Source organism: Trifolium pratense, linkage group LG6 (assembly GCF_020283565.1).
Source record: "Trifolium pratense cultivar HEN17-A07 linkage group LG6, ARS_RC_1.1, whole genome shotgun sequence".
Classification (NCBI taxonomy): domain Eukaryota; kingdom Viridiplantae; phylum Streptophyta; class Magnoliopsida; order Fabales; family Fabaceae; genus Trifolium; species Trifolium pratense.
This window is the reverse complement of record NC_060064.1, coordinates 32,530,905-32,550,689: the sequence shown is the minus strand read 5'-3', so window position 1 is coordinate 32,550,689 and position 19,785 is coordinate 32,530,905. Positions and strand designations below refer to the sequence as shown.

The following is a 19,785-nucleotide window of genomic DNA, read 5'->3' as shown; positions in this document are numbered from 1 at the left end:
TATTGACGCGCTTGACGTTGTAGTCGGTTTAAATTTTGCATTGCGAGGAGTCATATTTTTGTTTCAAATCACGTCATATATCTATGAAGATATTATAGGGATTAATATTTAATATTTAATATATAAAAAGTGACACTATAATAATATGATTCAATTGATTGAGAAGAAAAAGAACGTATACATCTATGTAATTCAAATTTCAAGACTAGAACTCAGATTAACATGAAATTTGTGGTGACAATGAAGTAATTTCATGCCAACCACAAGCATTCCAAAAAATTGAGTACTGTAAGTTTCACAATAATTATAATAAATAAGTGATTGTTGTATCACATAATAACTTGACAGCAAAACTTCCACATTTCCTTCCAAAAATTACAAAACTTGAAAACATAATAAAATACAATCAACACAAACATACAACAGAGTTTGAACTACAATCATTTTATTTAGTACAACAGAATACTTATTCATCCTATATAGATGTGTAACCAAAATACTCAAAGCTGTGCTCCAGGATGCTAACCAAAATACAGCAGCAATGCATTCATCCCATAACAAAGGAATTGAACATCCTGAAACAAAATTCAAATTCATTATTTTGAATCAACATCATTGATTTTCCATTTGTAGATTTTGAAGATTTACTTTTATACTTATTTTTGTTGATTTTAAAAAACTAACTTATAAGTTATAACCTATCTTAAACTTATTTCATGACAAATCATGAACAGTGATAATGCAATACAAATTGTAGAAATGCTTTAGTTAGACATATATCAATAGTATTTCATAATATATATTCAAGATAATTACACATGAACTAAAGGTAGACGGACAATAAGCTGCGCCACTAAACCTTTCTGTCTAGGAACTATCCCTAGGCTAAGAGTATTAATATTCATGATTCAGTTAAACCATAAAAACTAAAATAAAAGACTAAGAAGGAACAGTAGTACCTGCCATCATTTTAGAGAGCTAGCCAGCCAGGTACATAGATCACTGCTTCCACCACTTGAAGATTCTCAATATTATAGCATTCAGGAATTTTGAGTAGGTTTCTCTCCAAGATGGTAGAAACAAAATTGAGCCTACGAAGCCAACGAAACTAGTGAAGAATCCTATCCCCATGCTCATGAATAATGCTTCCAAAAATATTGAACTGTCATCTCCTTCATCAGTTGGTTGTACTCGATGTTCTGGCGTCTCTTCTAGACATTTTATGTCAAGTGGTTCTCCACAGAGATTGGTATTTCCTACAAAACTTGAAGCATTAAAGCTCTGCAACTGCGTTCCAATTGGAATTTTTCCATAGAGCTGATTGTTTGACAAATCCAACATAGTGAGGCGATCAATATGAGCTAGGCTGGAAGGAATTTTGCCTGAAAGATGATTACTTGATAGATCAAGAAATTCAAGTGATTTGAAGTTTCCTATATTTGAAATGATTTCCCCAGTGAGATTGTTCCTTGACAAATTTAAGGAAATTAATCCAAATAAGTACTCAATTTCAGTTGGTATTTCCCCCGTAAGATGGTTGCTTGAGAGATCAATGGTTTTTAACAAAACATCTGCCTTTTCGTAGGCTTGGTGTACACCTTTCCACATCAGGAATAGTTCAAAAAAATATGGTAGAAAATAATACACATCCATGTAAATGAATATATACGAATCATCCAATGCTGTAGTTGAACTTTTGGTATCCGGAGCCATTGAAGTAAAATTATTTACACACGTTGGGATTCCTCCTGATAATTTATTTAGTGACAAATCCAAGACATGAAGTTTTTTCAAATAACAGATATTTGAAGGTAGATTTCCATACAAGTAATTGAATCGGAGACTCAAAATTACTAATCGGTGTAAATTGTCTCCGATCCATGAAGGCAATGGACCATGAAACATATTTTGTCCAAGGTCTAACCAAGCCAACTTGTTTGAGCAATTCTTCAAGGCAGAAGTAATTTGTCCACTCAAACTATTATTTCTTAAAATCAAAGTTTTCATGTTAACAAGTGCAGCCATCGAGAATGGAATATTTCCCGATAACTTATTATTACTCAGATCAACAAACTGTAATGAGGTTAAATTATTCCAACAATCAGGCAACTCACCTGTTAGTTGATTGTCTGACAAGTCCAATGATACCAAAGGTTGAGGCTTACTTTTGCTACATAGAAAGGAATTGAAATCTGAAAATTTGTTATAGGAAAGCTGCAGTGCTGTTGCTTGCAATAAAAAAGAAGGAATGGAACCTTCAAGTTGATTTGAATTCAAATCTATAATAGGCTTATTGGTAAGCTTGAGTTCTAAATTGGCAATCTTGCCGATGATATTGTTGTTTGACATATGCATGATATTTATTGGTTGCAATTTTTCCCAAAACCAAGTAGGAATTCTAGAATTCAGATTGCAATATGAAAGGTAAGCACATGATATGTAATTTTGTGTTTGAAGCCAATTAGGAAATCTAGAATTCAGATTGCAATGTTCTATATTCAAATTTTTTAATTGAAAAGGAGGAACCCAATCATCACTAACCTTCATAGTCAATAAGTTATCATTCAGATATAGGTCTTCCAATTTGGAGAGGTTAGTCAAATGAGATTCAGAGACAACACCTTCAAAAGAGTTTGTGCTCAGGTCCAAATACCTTAACTCTGAAAGAGATCCGATGCTCGTGGGTATTTCTCCAATTAACTTATTGCCATCAAGATACAACAATCCCAAGGATGAGTGGATTGAAAGGTCGGGTAACATGCCAGAAATTTGGTTATTCCATAAAGATAGTGACTGTAACGAGGATACATTTCCAATGCAGTGCGAATAGTTATTATGGACGACAAAATATGAAATTTCTCCACTAAAGTTGTTATTAGAAGCCCGAAATCTCTGCAAGGTGCATATGGTCCCAATGGATTTAGGGATGTCGCCTTCTAGACTATTGCCACGCAGATAGAGATTCACAAGTGATTGCATTATGCTTCCAAAATCTTCTGGAATTGTACCTCTTAACAAGTTATACGAAAGGTCAAGGTGTTCAAGGTTAGAGCTGTAGTTAAGCATCCAGTGGAATATCAACATTGATGTAAAATGATTCCAAGATAAATCAAGGACAATGAGAGAAGTGGAAAAGTTCAACTCGGAATTAGATAAATGAAGCATATTTTCATCAGAAAGGCTGCATTCACTTAGATACAATTGTTCAAGGCTTGGAAGCTTAGCTAGTAATTGCAAGGTGTGATGAGAAGAATCGTTGAGATTTTGAACTTCACTCAAGTCAAGATTTCTCAAGGAAGAGAGATTTGATAGCCACCCAACATTGCCATGATTAAGATTAGAATTGGAATCAAGTATAAGAGACTGCAACGACGAAAGATTTCCCAATTGGAAAGGGATTGCTCCAATGAGTTCATTGTTGCTGAGATCAAGGTGTCGCAGTTGTGAGAGATTCCCAAGTTGAGAAGGAATCTTCCCATCATAATTGCCACGTGAAAGATCAAGGTACCTTAAGTTGCTGAAGGAGCCAATAAATTTCGGGATTTGACTGCTAGTAAGCAAAAAACTGAGGTCTAGATATGTTAAATGTTGCAACTCAGTTATTGAAGGATTGATTTCACCGCGGGTTCTCAAACGATGCAAATCAAGCCTTTCAACATAGCCTGTTTGGTCGTTGCATTGAACTCCCTCCCATTTGCAACAATCTGCATAATTTGAACCGTCGTTCCATGTGGACAGCATGCCATACTGATCATGAAGGCCATGTTTGAATGTGAGGAGTGCTTGTCTCTCCCTTTCTTTGCACTTTGTTTCTCCATTCTCTATTGCTGAGTTGAATCCAACAATGGAGGACAACACCAACAATGCATAGAATATAATAATAATATAGTTTCTCATCGTAATTAATTTCAAAAACAAAATAAAGCTGCTGTGTTTTGTTCTATTATCTGATGGAGGGGGATATACTATATTCTCAAGAGTATACAAACACTTGTAATTTATACTAATTTAAGTGTATCGCCAAAGTCAAAAGGAAACATGAAGTGGGTCCAACAACTAGAAGAAAAACCCAAACACTTGTAAATTTAAAAGCAAGCAGGAAAGTGCAATGGAAATAGCAAAGCAAAATAATCCCATGAATCTTTTTCCCTCGAGATTCTCCATGCATGAAGTGTAAAACTTTTGTAGACACATTTTATTACGCTATAATGTCACTTTTATAGATTATTTCATAAAACATATTTAATTAGAGAGGCATATATAAAATAATTTTACACTATTTAAATTTGTTCATTTCATGCGTATTGGTTTTGTCATGCGATCATTACCAACCTTTTTAGTCACTCCTTCTAAAAAACAAATCCGAGATAACACATCTTCAAGATCACCTAGTAAGGACACGTTCCTCCACCAACAAGAGATTCTCCTAAGACCTCCGAGATGAGAGGAGGGAAATAAAGAGTCATATATTTACCAAAATTATAGAGACCTACGTACTCCTCTAGAGATTAACAACCACTTAATTACTTAAAACTAACTTTCTTAATCATGTGTTAAATTATGAGTTTCCAATAATAATGATAATAGTGTCACTAAAGACAATTGAATTAGTAAATTTGCGACTTACAATTACATTTGAAAAAAAAAAACAACAACCTTCCAAACACATTGGAGGATATTTGAGTCAAAATATAACAATTACAGTAAAAATTTAAACTTAAAACAAGTAACCTAGTAGCTATGCAATACAAATCTATGACAACATAAGACGAAAGCAATACATATTTAGGACAAAAACAATATCGAAGAGAATCTGTCCATATCGTCCAAGTCCAAGAACCTGTTTGCAAGAAAGTGGAATTCTTCAAAATTTGAAACCATATATCTGCAATCAGAATAGCTCATATGTCCTTATAAATTTAAAAGACATCTTTATGAACGCATTAAAATCAGCTCAATGCTTTTCAGAAATGAATTTTCCACCGGGGATACAACCAAAAATGGATCATCAACAAACAAAAAATCTTATATCCATACCTACACTTTTTTTATTTAGAAGCTAAATTAAACCGATCAAATTTGTTCTTGTTGATTGCAATGCAAGTCACACATTGCTAATGAAGGAAAAAATATCAAAGAAGTTATATTGGAGAAGTCTCACATTGCTTAGAGAAGTGAATGGGGAGGAGCTCAATACTATATATAGAGACCTCAAGTTCTTGTTTCAACACACCAAGCAGTATCACTGGAAAACACTTTAAGTTTATATTTGTGTATTTGTTTCTTTCTCTTATGCTCTTGTTTTATAGTATTTGAGATGTAGTTCAAATATATATGTTGGAGAATGTGGATATACTTGGTCAAGGGGCGGTTGCAATGGCGGATGCACACATATTGCATTGGGGGCTCAAGCCCCCACAAGAAAAGGAATAATTTCTATGATAATACTATGATACATTTTTATTGTAAGAAATTTTATATTGCATATTTATTTGAGTCCCCATAAAAAATAATTAAGTTTTTTCTATTTTACGGTTAAGTAGTCTAATGGCTATAGTAGGGTGAGATAGGTAGTTTAACTTATTGAACTAGTTGAGCCAAAAGTTAAAAGAGGTGAAGGTCCAGTGTTCAAATCCTGCCAAAATGTAAAAAAACTAATGTCACAATTAACATACTAACAATTTGTCATTAAAAAAATGTCTAGTGGACCTTTTCTTTCTCTATTAACTTTCATGTTCTTTAGTCATACATAACATCTCTTCTCATACCGGTATAAACCTTTTTTTTTTGTCTTTTTCTAATAGAGCAACATAAACTATTTTTTTACCTTAATCAAGGACGGAACTAGAAGTTTTGAGTAGTGGGATCATTACAAAATTGCATCATTAAATAAACATAATATTTCATTTTCAAAAGCATAAAAATACATCATAATTATTCTCTACGATCTTCCATATTTTGATAATATTGAATAATTTTCTCTTTTTCAACATTAAGAAAAATATATCTCTCATCAGTCATCTCCCATAAATTTGTGGGTGTGGGCAACTAAATAAGTTTTTAACTGAGTGGGTGTGGACGTGAGTATGGACTACTATAAAACTTATCAACTAATTTATTTGTTATATAATATAATACTATATATGTATAGTAGTAGTAGTAGTAGTATATATATAAAAAAATTCACATCAAAGTGGAGGCATATGCCTACATAGTGACCTTCCTAGGTCCGTCCCTGACCTTAATCAATTTTATTTTTGTCCTCTATTTCTCTTGAACAATTACAAATTTGTAGATTCTTTTGGGTTTTATTAAAAAAAGTATCAGATATATTTAATTAGTTTAATTATCAAAATAAATTAAACAACTTCTAAAAAAAAGTATTAGTTAATAATATTTTTAGCCCCCACCAAAGAAAATTTATGGATCTGCCATTGGGCGGTTGAAAGTGGAGTCTATATACAATTTTCACATAGTATTTAACTACATATATATTTGGTTCAAAGGAAGAGTGAAAGGATTCTAAAATTAATTTACCTTTTTATCCTTCTAATCTTATCATAATTGCATTATTTTAAAACTATACTTCATATTGTCAAAAAAAAAACAAATTATACTTCATAAACCGTTAAACATGAAAACTCATTTCATAAAAAATAAAATATTAAAACTCAATAACCAAAAACTCCATAAATAATAAACAAAAAAATTTTAACAAAAAAATTGGTGATAAAAAATATTAGAGCACTTCTAAAATAATCTGGTAGAATATGAAAATATTTATAAACAATTTATTGATATAGTAATTTATTATAGAAATTTATATAATTTATTATATATATACAACAAAAAACATATAAACCAACATATTAAAACTAAATGAAAACAATCCGATTAGTAAGAATTATCCTTACGTAAAATAACGAAACAAAAAATCTTTACCTAAGATAACAAAACAAATACTGGTTATCCAACGTTACGTAACAAAAAAAAAAATAACAATATGATTTGAAAGCAAACAATAAATAAATTAGAAAGTTAATAACTTAAAAAAATAGGATAGGATACTTTTAGCATTTTAAAATAATTACGAGGATAATTATGTTAATATAATTAAAATTGTAATAATAGAACTCTCCTTCCCTCCCTCCCTTCCCATCTAAATCCCCCCAATTTAAGGGGAAAGTAAAAGTTGAGCTTAGGAGGGATTTTGCTCCCCTCCTCTCTCTTTCCTTCAAAAAAAATGAACCAAATACATAAAATTTAAAATATTCCCTCAACTCCCCTCTCCTCCCATCCAAAATCTCCGAACCAAACAAAGCCTTATATTTTTATGCTTGTTTTTCCCAACAATATATCCAAGTCTAAGAACCAGTTTGCAAGAAAGTGATGATATATTATTGGTAGTTTGGCACCCACCCACTATAGAACAGAACACGTATCTATATTCCATGCAGAGCTTATGGCAATATATAAAGGTCTTCATTTAGCGTGGGAGTTGAACATTAGGGACTTGTGTTGCTATTCCGACTCCGTGATGGCGCATAAATTAATTACTGAACCGGTTGATGAGTGACACCACTATGCAGCCATCGTTAATAATATTAAGGACATCCTGAATAGGAATTGGCATGTCGTCATCCTCCACATCTATCGTGAAGGCAACGCCTGCGCCGATTTTTTAGCTAAGCACGGTGCCCACAACAATGAAGATTTCACTTCCTTCAAAAAAAAAAAAAACAATGAAGATTTCACTTCCATAGTTTCCCCGTCTGCTGGTTTAAATCTTTGTCTTCTAGCTGATGCTAGTGGGACTTGTTTTTCTAGATAGTTTTCTTTAGCTTTTTCTTTTATCTTTGCCTTCTTGTACCAACAAAAAAAAAAGAACACGTATCTATATATTATTAGGCTCTGTTTGACAAGGTCAGAAAATTGACTTATAACTTATGTCTTACAAATTATAAGCTAAAAAACATGTTTGGTAATAGTCTTTTTGTAACGACCCGATTTTTATTATTCGCTATTTATGTGTTTAATTAATTGTTGCGATGACTTTTAATTAAATTAGTGGCGAATAATTATTTATCGAGAACATTAGTTAGTGAGCGAGTTTATGATGCGTTGTGAGTGCTCGGCCGTGTAACTGGGCTTTTGGCCCATTGGGCCTAAGTCACAAGAAATAGGGAGAGCTTTATAAGCTCATATAGAGAGAGAAACTCATTTTTCCTCTTTGTGATCAAGAATAGTAGAGAGAAGGAGGAGAGCTAGAGCAAGGAAGAGCAAGAGAGATCAAGAACAAAAACTCGAGAATCATCGAATCCAAGTATGAGAGTAGATTACATAACCTCGAGTGATTCATGGAGAGGGGAGGATGTCGATTCCTCCGTATCCGGACAATCTACACTCATTTTCTTTGGGTTTTGAGGTTTTTCTTTGAAATGGATGATGATCTTTGGATCTCATGTTGTTGTGAACCTCTTAACAAATATCATGAACGAATTTAATGGGTTTAAAACGGAAATTTGTAGATGTTTGTTCAAGAAATGTGAGTTTTTGAGTAATATATGTAAATCTCATGCTTTTTGATGTGTTTTGTTGTGGATCTGAGAATCAAATCATCCTTTTATGTTTATATACATGTTGTATGCGTGAAAACTAACTTATTTGGGATCTGGAACATCAAAACTTGGGTTTTTGAGTGAATTCTTCATGAACCCGAAACAGGGTGTTCATCCTGCGTAAATTTGGTCGGGCGAAGGTTTGTCTAGCCGGGCGAAAAACTCGCCAGCTATCACTAGAAAAGGGATTCTTCCCTAGCTTAATTTCGCCAGCTCTCGCCAGGTTTAGCCGGGCGAAAAGTGTCGAGCCTGACTTGTTTGTTTGATGGTTTAAATGCAATTAGATGTTTATAACATGGATTAATTGTGTTCTTATGCAATTGTTGATGATTTGTTGATGATGTTTGATGAATATAGTTGATGACTTTTGGTGATGTTTTTTTAAATGTCAAAGATGTTTGATGATTTATGAAGTGTGATATTAGAATTATATTATTCTAATAAAGAAGGATATCGAATTATGTTATTCGATAAAGACATATATTAAGGTATGTGTTATCTTAATAAAGAAGTAATGTTGGATAGTGTTCCACATTAGTAAAGGACGAGCGTAGTGTTATTTGTGTGTGAGTGAATTCATGAAAACATACATGCATTAATGAATTGTTGATGTATATTGGATATATATTCCAAAAAAGACGTATATCGGATTATATTTATCCGATAAATAAGGATATTAGAGGTGAGATGCTCTAATAAAGAAGATGGTACCACATGCATTAGATATGTCTAGGGTGACATAGCATGAGTTGTGGCATTAGATGCATTAGGATTATGTGCACATTGTGTGATAAATGATATTTGACATTAATTGGAATTGTTGATGCCTCAGAATCTTGTAATTGAACTAAGATTGAGAATGTATGCTTGTGATGCTTTGTTGATTGTAAAGGATGTTTTGATTACAATTATCATGTAATCTATTATTGGTTGAGAGTGATGAATTGTCTATACTTGCTAGATGTGTGTTGATTATAAATGATGTGTTGATTACAATTATATTGTAATCTATTATTGGTTGAAGTTGTTAATGTATATTTGCGAGTTAGAATATGCATGATAATAATGTGAAGTGTGAGTATATTTCTCACACTAGTATGTTGATGATTATGTTTTCTAACTCTCTACTTTGTGTTATGTGTTGGACCTTCGGGGGTCCAGATTTACAGGATATGTGTGTATCGCTGTTCGAAAGAGTTGTATTTAGTATATAGAGTCGTCCGTGACTTGTGTATTTAAATATAAAAAATGTATCTTTTATAAGAGGATTTATTTTGTATAAACGAGTCTTACTAATTAATTATATTAGTTAAATAACGGGTTTGAGTGTTACACTTTTTATTATGAGCTTATAGTTTATTTTATTGACTTATAGCTTATTTTCCAAATGCTATTTCAAGTAGCTTATGAGCTCATAGCTTATATTTTTTCTTCCATTTATACCCTTGTTGTTTTAACTAAAATCCACTTTTACCCATTCTATTTTTTTTTTTTGGTACAAATTTTACCCATTCTATTTTCTTATAATATAAAATAACTATTTATAATTATAAGCATGTTCTAATTCTTCTGAATCGTGTTCTTTATTTTTCACGTATTACTACTCCCTCTGGACTTTATTATAATAGAAATTTTTCTTTTTAGATTCATTGTAAACTTAATGTATCTGGACAATATTATAGTCTAGATACATTAGTTTTACACAATGAATCTAGAAAGTCAAATTTCTCTTATAATAAAGAGCAGAGGAAGTATTATATTTTGATTTTTATTCTTGTGCGCCATGTTCAATCACGCCATGAAATTTTAAGAAACTGGAGGCAAATATAATCATCATTTTTTTTTCGGTTGCAATACAATCATCATTCCTTTGCATTTCAAAGATAATATTATCCTAATTAATAGAAAAAAATTAATATATTACTAACAAATATATATATATATATATATATATATATATATATATATATATATATATATATATATATATATATATATATATACATCGTATACATTAGTTTATACATAATGAAAGTAAATATCCTACATAAAAATAAAAATAATGAAGATAAATATTAATTTGATAAAAAAAAAATTAAAGAATATGAACGGATATAAATGTTCAAAAATTTATCATAAATAGCTAAAACACATAAATAATTATAGATAATTAAGTATCTTAAATATTAAATTAATATAAATTTATTATAATTAAAAGTGTCCTTTTATGTCATTTTATATTTATCAGCTACTTCTTTTTTTTTAAGCATATTTATCAGCTACTTGAACCGCTAATTTACCGCTAATTTTACCGAACACTTCAATTAGCTTATCAGTCATCAGCTATAAGCTATAAGTAGAGGTGGGAATAGGCTAGGCCAAGCTAGGCTTTGTCAAGCCCGAGTCTGGCCTGTCAAAAAATCAAAGGTCTGAACTTGGCATGTGGCCTATCATAGGCTTATCTTTTAGGCCTAATGCTGACCTTTTGAAAGCCTATGTGGCTTGTTATCCTGTTTAAAAGCCTATTTCACATTAACATATTTAAACAAATAATTATATTTATTTTTAAATATACTTATGAACTAATAAACTAATGTCCTTTTGATATTTAACATGATATTTTAGAGACTTTGATTATATATGTCATCATATTTTAATTCTAATTTAAATAATGCATTTATATATGTGAAAAATTAATATAGATTAATAAACTTAAACTACCGAAAAAGTTAATAGATTTATAATTTAATCAAAGTACAAATTTTAATATATAAATAATAGTAGTAATAAAAATATTATTTATATTAACTTAAATAAGTCGGTGTAATAAGCTAAAAGGCTTTTTTAATGGCTTACAGCCTGACCTATTTAACTAAATAGACATATAGAAAAGTTTTGGTCTACTCTATTTAAAGAAATAGGCTGGTCTGGCCTGAGCCTATGTAGGCTAGCCTTAAGGCTATATAGGTCAGCCTTGTCTATTCTCACCTCTAACTATAAGCTATATGCCATCAGGTATAAGTTATAAGCTAGTTTATCAGTCTTCGTCTATTTTTGCCAATCAGAACCTTAATATTTTATATATTACTATTAATAATGCATTTATATTTTTATTGGAAATATTCTTAGAAACGATAAGATTCAATAAATCTCTCGAATTCCTTTTCTTTGGCACCTATAATGGAAGACTTGGAAAATATGTCACGCGGAAAGTATATTTTATGAGCACACTTTATCAATGGAAGACATAGAAAAAGATGTCACACGGGAAAAAAATTCCAACCTAACACGACAAAAACAACTTCTAAATCTACGGGAATTTAAAATAAAATATACTTGTTCTCGGAAGATTAACTCGGTCGTTAAAATATCACATTTTATACGTAAGGAACGGTGTTCCAACCTTGGAAATTTCTTTTATCCACTTTAAAAAGTATAAAATATTTTTTTTTTACTGGAAAAATAAAAAAAAATTGTACATAAATAAAATATATTTATTGTTGTACAAAAAGTAAAACAAAATTAATAAACAACAAAATGTTTTAAAAAGTCTCACATCACATCAGATAAACAACACCCATAATAAGTGAGATATTTTTGCATGGTCTCATGATCAAGAAATATTCATTTGTCATGAGAGAAGAGACTCTTGAAGTACAAAAGTAAGTAAATTTGTTATCGTCTCCACAGGGAGTCAGGGACTCATGCGATATCAATGTCGTTCAACAATTAATATAAGGGTGCTGTTAACATGTGCATATAGGGCACATATTAAGGTATCTATATATAATTAGAAATTTGCATTTAATATTACAAACAAATTTAATACTTAAAAGATATAATATACATGTTTCGAGAGAATATTTCTATATTTGTATTGTTAACATGTGCCTTAGGCGCACATGTTAACATTTGCCTTAATATAATTTCAAGTAAAGTGATTTCAAGATGTTTGTTTGTGAAAAGGTGCGAAAAGAGAACAACGATAAGGAAATGATTAGAATAACAAAGAGATGGAATTGCCAGGATTAGACTTCATTAAGATGTTTGTTTGTGAAAAGTTGCGAAAAGAGAACAACGATAAGGAAATGATTAGAATAACAAAGAGATGGAATTGTTAGGATTAGACTTCATTAACTAATTGATACGTATTTCTCTGATCAGTTATATAAGTTCTAGCCATTTATCAATATTATCACGTGTCGCTTTCGTACGTTTCCGTCCCCAGATAATGACGAGAAATCTATTATACCTATCAATCCCTGATCCCTCGGGTGATTAATCAATACGATAGCATTAAGATCCGACACTTTGAGTGAATATTAAACCTAAGTCTATTCCTAGAGTTTAGAAATTTAATACTCCCTCTGATCCTATATATACGGAACACTTTGGAAAAATTGTCCTTTTTATAAGAAACACTCTTTAAATTTATTTTTTATTAAATAGATAATCCCTTATATACCTTTATTAAATTGTATAAAATGCAACATATTCCAATGTTATACATTAATTACACAGACACATTCCAATGTTAGTTTTAGAATAACACATAACATTTTAGAGTTTTTAATAAAAAAAAATAAACCTCTTTAGTATATGTGTTTTTCTCAATATGTTCCTTATATATATATATATATATATATATATATATATGACCGGAGGGAGTAGATATTATCCTAGTTCAAGATTCAAATAGTATATTCCTATAACAATTCAAATCCAAATATCAAAACAATAGAAACAAGGATGATATTTTGATTAATAACTAAAATCATATAACGACGTGATCAAAACAAATACATATTAATAAATTTAATTATATCTAATCCCAACAATAATGTCTTTAACTACTCTCATTATCATGATAGCTTTACACAAATGAGAAGAAAAGAGATTAAATAACAACACCGTTGATTCCTCTTGGTGCAGTTGGTGTGCACTTTAATATAATAATGGTCACATTTGTGCCGATTTAATACTACTCGAAGGTTGCTTTAGTTTAAAGAAGAGACTAATATTCAAATAAGAACAAACCAGAGATTAGAGAAAGTGATATAAAATGTGGCTTCCATTCCCTTGCCGAACTCATGAATCAAGTTAGTGTCCTTTCCTTGCCAGTGGCACTCAGTAGGATATAGAAATATTTATTGCATTTCTCTGCCTAATATAAATATAGTTGCTATAGCAATTTTGCAAATAAAATAAAAGATAATCAATTATTCAACAACTACCAAAATAAAATTGATGAAATGACATTCACATTATCAAATCGTTTCACTATTTGTCTTATGAGAACCGCTATTGTCAAACTCCCTCACAAACGCTTTTTATCACACTCCCTTACAACAAGCCACATCATCCCTCTTATTAATTAAAATACTTTTCTTTTCTTTTTTATTGTGAATTTAATAACTGCTCACGCGTAACCCACTCCCGCAAAATAGAGTAGATACATTGAATAACTAATATATCTAGTCTACAATATAGAATAGATACATTAATGTACATAAAAAATGATTTTTGTTTATAATTAATTAAAGCCGCAGACATAAGCATTATATTTGGGTTTTAGACAACTAGTTTTAGGATATTAATTTTCTATTGTACGTATATTATATGTTCATTTTTCGTTGCCAACTTATCTAAAGTTCAGTACAGTATATATAATGAGTTATTTTACTGTGTTTTTTTATGTGCCTTTTGGCTTGTGTTATCATACTTGTTTTATATATATATCTAGTTATTATATATTGGAAATTATCATTTGAAATATAGGAAATGATGGAAGTTCCTGAAGGGAATGGAGAGCATATTGTTGATGAGAATGAAGAGGAAACTCTCAATGAGAATATTGCCGACAATGATTCATGTCCTGTTGATTTAGAGGCTAATATTATTCAAGAACCCATACATTGGAATGGAATTTGATTCCCTAGAAAATGCTTATTCATTCTACACGCACTATGCTAAGTGTATCGGATTTGGAATATCTATTAAAAACAGTCGCTGTTCAAAGGTTTCTAGAGAGTTTATTGATGCAAACTATGCTTGCACACAAGATATGGGAAGAAGCGAGAATCCACGGCACAAAATCCGCGTCCATGTTTGAAGGTGGGATGTGAGGCCAGCTTACGAATCAAGAGAAATTGTGAAGGAAAATGGATTATTCATAACTTCATTAAAAACCATAATCATGAGCTTTTTCCGGCATATGCACATTATTTTCCTTGCCATAGAGGAATCAAAAGAAATTGTGAAGGAAAATGGATTGTTCATAACTTCATTAAAAACCACAATCATGAGATTTTTCCGGCATAGGCACATTATTTTATAGAGGAATCAATAAAGTTCAAAAGCATACTATTGAAACATTGCAACATGTTGGAGTGAGAAGAACCAAAATTTATGCCTCAATGGCCAAACAATATGGAGGATATGAAAATATTGGTTGCTTGGAGAAAGATATTGGAAATGGAAACCATTTAGATAAAAGTCGGCGTTTGGATTTAGAGAAGAAAATCCAAGAAGAAAATGTTGGAGTGTTTTATGCTCATGCAAGTAGAAAATCCAAGATTCTTTTATGCAATTGATTTGGATGATGAAGACCGTATAAAAAATGTATTTTGGGTGGATGCAAAAGGTAGAGAAGACTATCAAGAGTTTGGAGATGTGATTTCATTTGATACACAAATAAATACAAAATGCCATTTGCTCTTTTTATTGGTGTAAACAATCACCTTCAATCAAGGTTACTTGGTTGTGCATTACTCTCAAATGAGTCCATGCATACTTTCATATGGTTGACGAAAACATGGCTTAGAGCAATGGGTGGAAAACCTCCGAATGCAATTATCACAGATCAAGATAGGGCAATGAAAGCGGCTATTAAAGAGGTATTTCCAAATACTTGACATAGATTTTGTCTTTGGCATATACTTAAAAAGGTGCCTGAGAAGCTTAGTCATGTATTAATAAAAGATCAAGACTTCATGAGACATCTCAACATATGCATTTGTAAGTCTTGGTCAAAACAACAATTTGAAGATAAATGGCATGAGATGGTGGAAATTTTTCAACTAATGGAAGATGGGTGGATTAGCTCATTATATGAAGAAAGTGAACATTGGGCTCCTGTTTACATGAAGGATACATTTTTTGGTGGCTTGTCAACTACTCAAAGATCAGATATTAATGCTTTTTTTGACAAATATGTATGTAAGAAAACTACATTAAAACAATTTGTTGAAAAATATAAAGTTGCTTTATTGGATAGAGAAGAGGCAGAAAAGCAAGCTGATTTTAATACATGGCACAAGCAACCTGATCTTAGGACTCTATCACTTTTTGAGAAGCAAATGTCGATGATTTATACACATGCAATCTTCAAGGAATTTCAAGTTGAAGTTTTGGGATTATCTGGATGTCATATTGTGGAAGAGCGTAAAGATAATCTAGTTACCACTTTTAAAATTTTCAACTTTGAGAAAAATAAAGAGTTTATTGTAGAATATGATGTATCGAAAGAGGAAACATCTTGCCTGTGTCACTTGTTTGAGTATAATGGGTATCTTTGTAGACATTCGTTAATGACACTCCAAACTGTTGGTGTCTTTGTTGTCCCATCACACTATATATTGAGAAGATGGACCAAGAATGTTAGAATCAAACAAAACCAAAGGAAAATGAAAGATGTTTGTTCTAGTAAGGAGAGATATGATTGTTTATATCAAAAGGCTATTGAGTTGCTTGAGGAAGGATAACTAAGCTTTGAGAGTTACGATGTTGCATTCCATGCACTTGAAGAGACGTTGAAACAATGTGTAACTATCAATAAATCTTTGAAAATCGGGAAGGAAAAAGGTTAATTAGAAGATTTTCACTTTATCAAAATTTGTAATGTTCATATTTTTATTAGCTTGAGTTCTCATTGTTATGTATTTGTTATGAGACTTGAAGTCTAATATTGTTCAAAGAAGAGCAATAAATACCTCAAATGTCCTCAATGTGAAGTGACTTTTCCACTAACAAGAATGGTATGACACATTATTCTTAGGTAATTTAATATTTAGTTAATTGATGCATTTTGAGTTTTCACATAGCTAATTACCTTTTGCTTTCTCTTTTTCACAGGAAAATCAGTAGGGTTCAAGGAGTTAAGAAAGTGATTTTTGTGAAGGAAAGGCTTGCTAAATTGTTTAGTTGATATTCGAGAAACTTAGTTCCTCCATTTGTAGTTTTTTCTTTTTTTGTTGCTTTGTTTCCCATTGATAAAAGAAAAAACAAAAAAAAGGAGACTTGTTGTATAAGAACAATTACTTTGTATTCAAATTTTGTTTTTGCAGAGTCCCAGTTTGCATTCAATATACTAGTTTTAAGCCAAGAGCTGTTGTGGTATTTATTTTGATAATCAAATAGGAGTGAACTTAAGCCAATTGGTTGTGTTTAACGTTTGTTTTTGAATCATTACCACATTCAAAAGTGTAATCATAAAATAATATCACTTTTCAAAGAATTCATTGAATATGGTCCGAGATCCTAAACTAACAGCTCTTTCTTTATACATAAAAATTAACAGAAGCCTAGTAAAAAGATTATTGGTTTATTCCTCCAATTGGCAGACTACTTTCTTTATAAATTATTGACTTTCTAAATCCTACCAAACTGAGCTTCTCAGCAGTCAAAGTGTTGAAATCAAAACAAACTTGTTTTCCATGGATTAGTTTAGGGAATATGTATCCCTTCTTTCCAGCTTTGACAGGACGCTCAATGCAACGTAAGGGACAAAAATTATAGAGTATAGTCCATGATTCCTTCACACCAAGTTCACCCAAAACTGATATATAAAAAGTATTCATTTCTTCACAAATTGAGATTAAAGCAATGGACCCGTTCAACACAAACAAGTCTTTCCAGAAACCATCATCCTCTGTAGATATGGATGTTATAAGAAATATCTCATTGCTTAGGTCAATTGATAATAGATATACTTCATCATTGTTTTCATCGTCATAGCCATCTTCACCCAACCAATGACACACTCCATCCAGACACACTCCTTCATCTCTATAATCATACGGGACATCAAAATTAAGTTTCTTCCAGGAGTTACTTCTTAAGCTATATATCTCCCAGAAGAGATCATGAGATATATTATCCAATGAAAGATCATCAGTATCACTATCAGTGTCACTATTTCGATCATGCAATACCTGTCGAATAACCTTATAGTCATCATTGATAGAATCATAAGCAAAACCATGTCGAGTAATTTCAACATCCATATAGCGTACAGATTCACTCAGGCTGGTAGGAATAACCTTGATTTCCTTGGTAGTTGGATTCCACAATACAACTCTATTATTTGGTTGAGAGTCACAAATTAGACAAAGAACCCCATGAATACTACTAGATCCCACAACATAAAATTCAGGGTCAGTCTCTTGAAAAGGATTTGGCCAATCGAATTTGGTCTTACTCTCAAACCTCTCGCCAAAAAGAGAATACAACTCCCATTTATCTTCATCATTGATATTCATATTTCGAAGTAGTAGGAGAGACGTATCATCATAGTACGAACGATTATGACATATCAAATTTTTGAGGAACAAGCTCATGAAATAAGGGTTTCTAAACAAGAGGGTCCATGATTTGCGTACGCATCCAAAACGGTTCAAAGACTTCAAAGACAATTTTGATAGAATGGAAAATGCAAGATCATCGGGTATATCATCATAGCTAACCTTTTTAGTTTCTGGCTGCTCAGGTGAAAAACATTCCATCTCCACGACTTCGAGCTTGCAATTGAAACCTTAGTGAAAATACGATGGAGAAATTAGAGGTTGTTTTTCAATGACAAAACTCCGCCCAAATTTTTGTAGATCCTAATTTGGATCTAGCCGGAAGCAATAGCAGTATGCTCTAAAAAAAGTTAAGGGCAACGATATTTGTATCGCCGACTAAAACGTTGCAGAAGATGAGATCCATGGAGCAACTCTTAGATAACAAGCACTAGCTCCCGGTGCGACTTCAAAAAAAGTAATCAAAGATAAGATCGAAGAGAATGAAACGCGTTAGTCAAAATATTTATTGAAACAAAAGAACAATCTCACTTTTGAATTTAATAATTTTAAAGGTATATTAATTAATACTACTATATATTAATATTGACGTGTTTACAAAGCGTTACCGACGTTGTAGTCAGTTTAGATATTGCATTGTGAGGAGTCATATTTGGTCAAATCACATCTTATAATTGTCTATGAAGATATTATAGGGATTAATATATAAAAGTGACACTATGATTTAATTGTATCGACAAGAAATAGAACATACATCTATGTAATTCAAGACTAGAACTGCACCAGGACTTTTCACCTCCCTTAGGAATAAGGTAATCTAAGTCTCAGATTATTAAGAAATTTGTGGTGAAAATGGAGTAATCATTCTTATGTTTAATAAAATTCGTTATGATTTTCCTTTTCAAAAGTGGTGAGATTATTTTCTTTAGTGAACATGAATTTATAAGAATAATGGTTATGGGAACATAATTGACATTTGAAGAACAACTTGGTAGAAAGAGAGTCAAATTTACAGCTTACTTTTAGATATGCATGCAGTTTAATTTTTTACGATCAACAGTGTTTTTTACGAATGTGATTTTGCCTGACTCTAGTGCTTATGAATTATTCACATAATTGTTAATGTGAGCGCGGTTATCTACAGGAGCATTGTTCAGTGCAGATAGCCGAGGTGCGGGGGCAGAAAGTAATAACAGACTAACACATTAAGCAACAATTATCATTTTCTTAATGCCTGAAGATTGTCACCATAAAGAAAACTTCCAAGAGGAGCGTTGTTCAATAAATCCATAGTGCAGACGCGACTCTAGTCCTGAACTCGGATTCTTCCACTACTAAGTTCCCAATACAGTGTTCGACAAGCTTACTTACCAGTCTGTTGCGAAGTATGCCCGCTAGATCCAGCTGGTGTGTCGAACATACTGAGGCATGCCAATAGCATGACAACGCCATCATTCAAATGATTCTGATGATAATCTAACAATTCCGCGCGACAAATTTGAGATGTTCTGGGAAGTTAAATAGCACCAAGACTAGTACAAAGTCTTCTAGAGTGGATCCACCAATGAATCCAACACTGCCAAGAC

General features: G+C 31.7%; 1 protein-coding gene and 2 pseudogenes across 1 annotated transcript; 1 reads left to right on the top strand and 2 right to left on the bottom strand.

Annotated features, from left to right (window-relative positions):
• Window positions 1–526: 526 nt before the first annotated feature.
• Window positions 527–4,550, bottom strand: LOC123892123 (annotated as a pseudogene).
• A 9,852-nt stretch (window positions 4,551–14,402) lies between these two features.
• LOC123892122 lies at window positions 14,403–16,381 on the top strand (annotated as a pseudogene).
• Window positions 16,382–17,212: 831 nt separating this feature from the next.
• Window positions 17,213–18,400, bottom strand: LOC123892121 (F-box/kelch-repeat protein At3g06240-like). The gene has a single exon (XM_045941957.1). It carries the CDS (start codon window positions 18,398–18,400, stop codon window positions 17,213–17,215), a length of 1,188 nt encoding a protein of 395 aa, XP_045797913.1.
• Between the last annotated feature and the right edge of the window lie 1,385 nt (window positions 18,401–19,785).

Coding starts and splice junctions, on each gene's coding strand:
- LOC123892121 (XM_045941957.1), bottom strand. CDS start 18,400: ATGGAATGTTTTTCACCTGAGCAGCCAGAAACTAAAAAGGTTAGCTAT.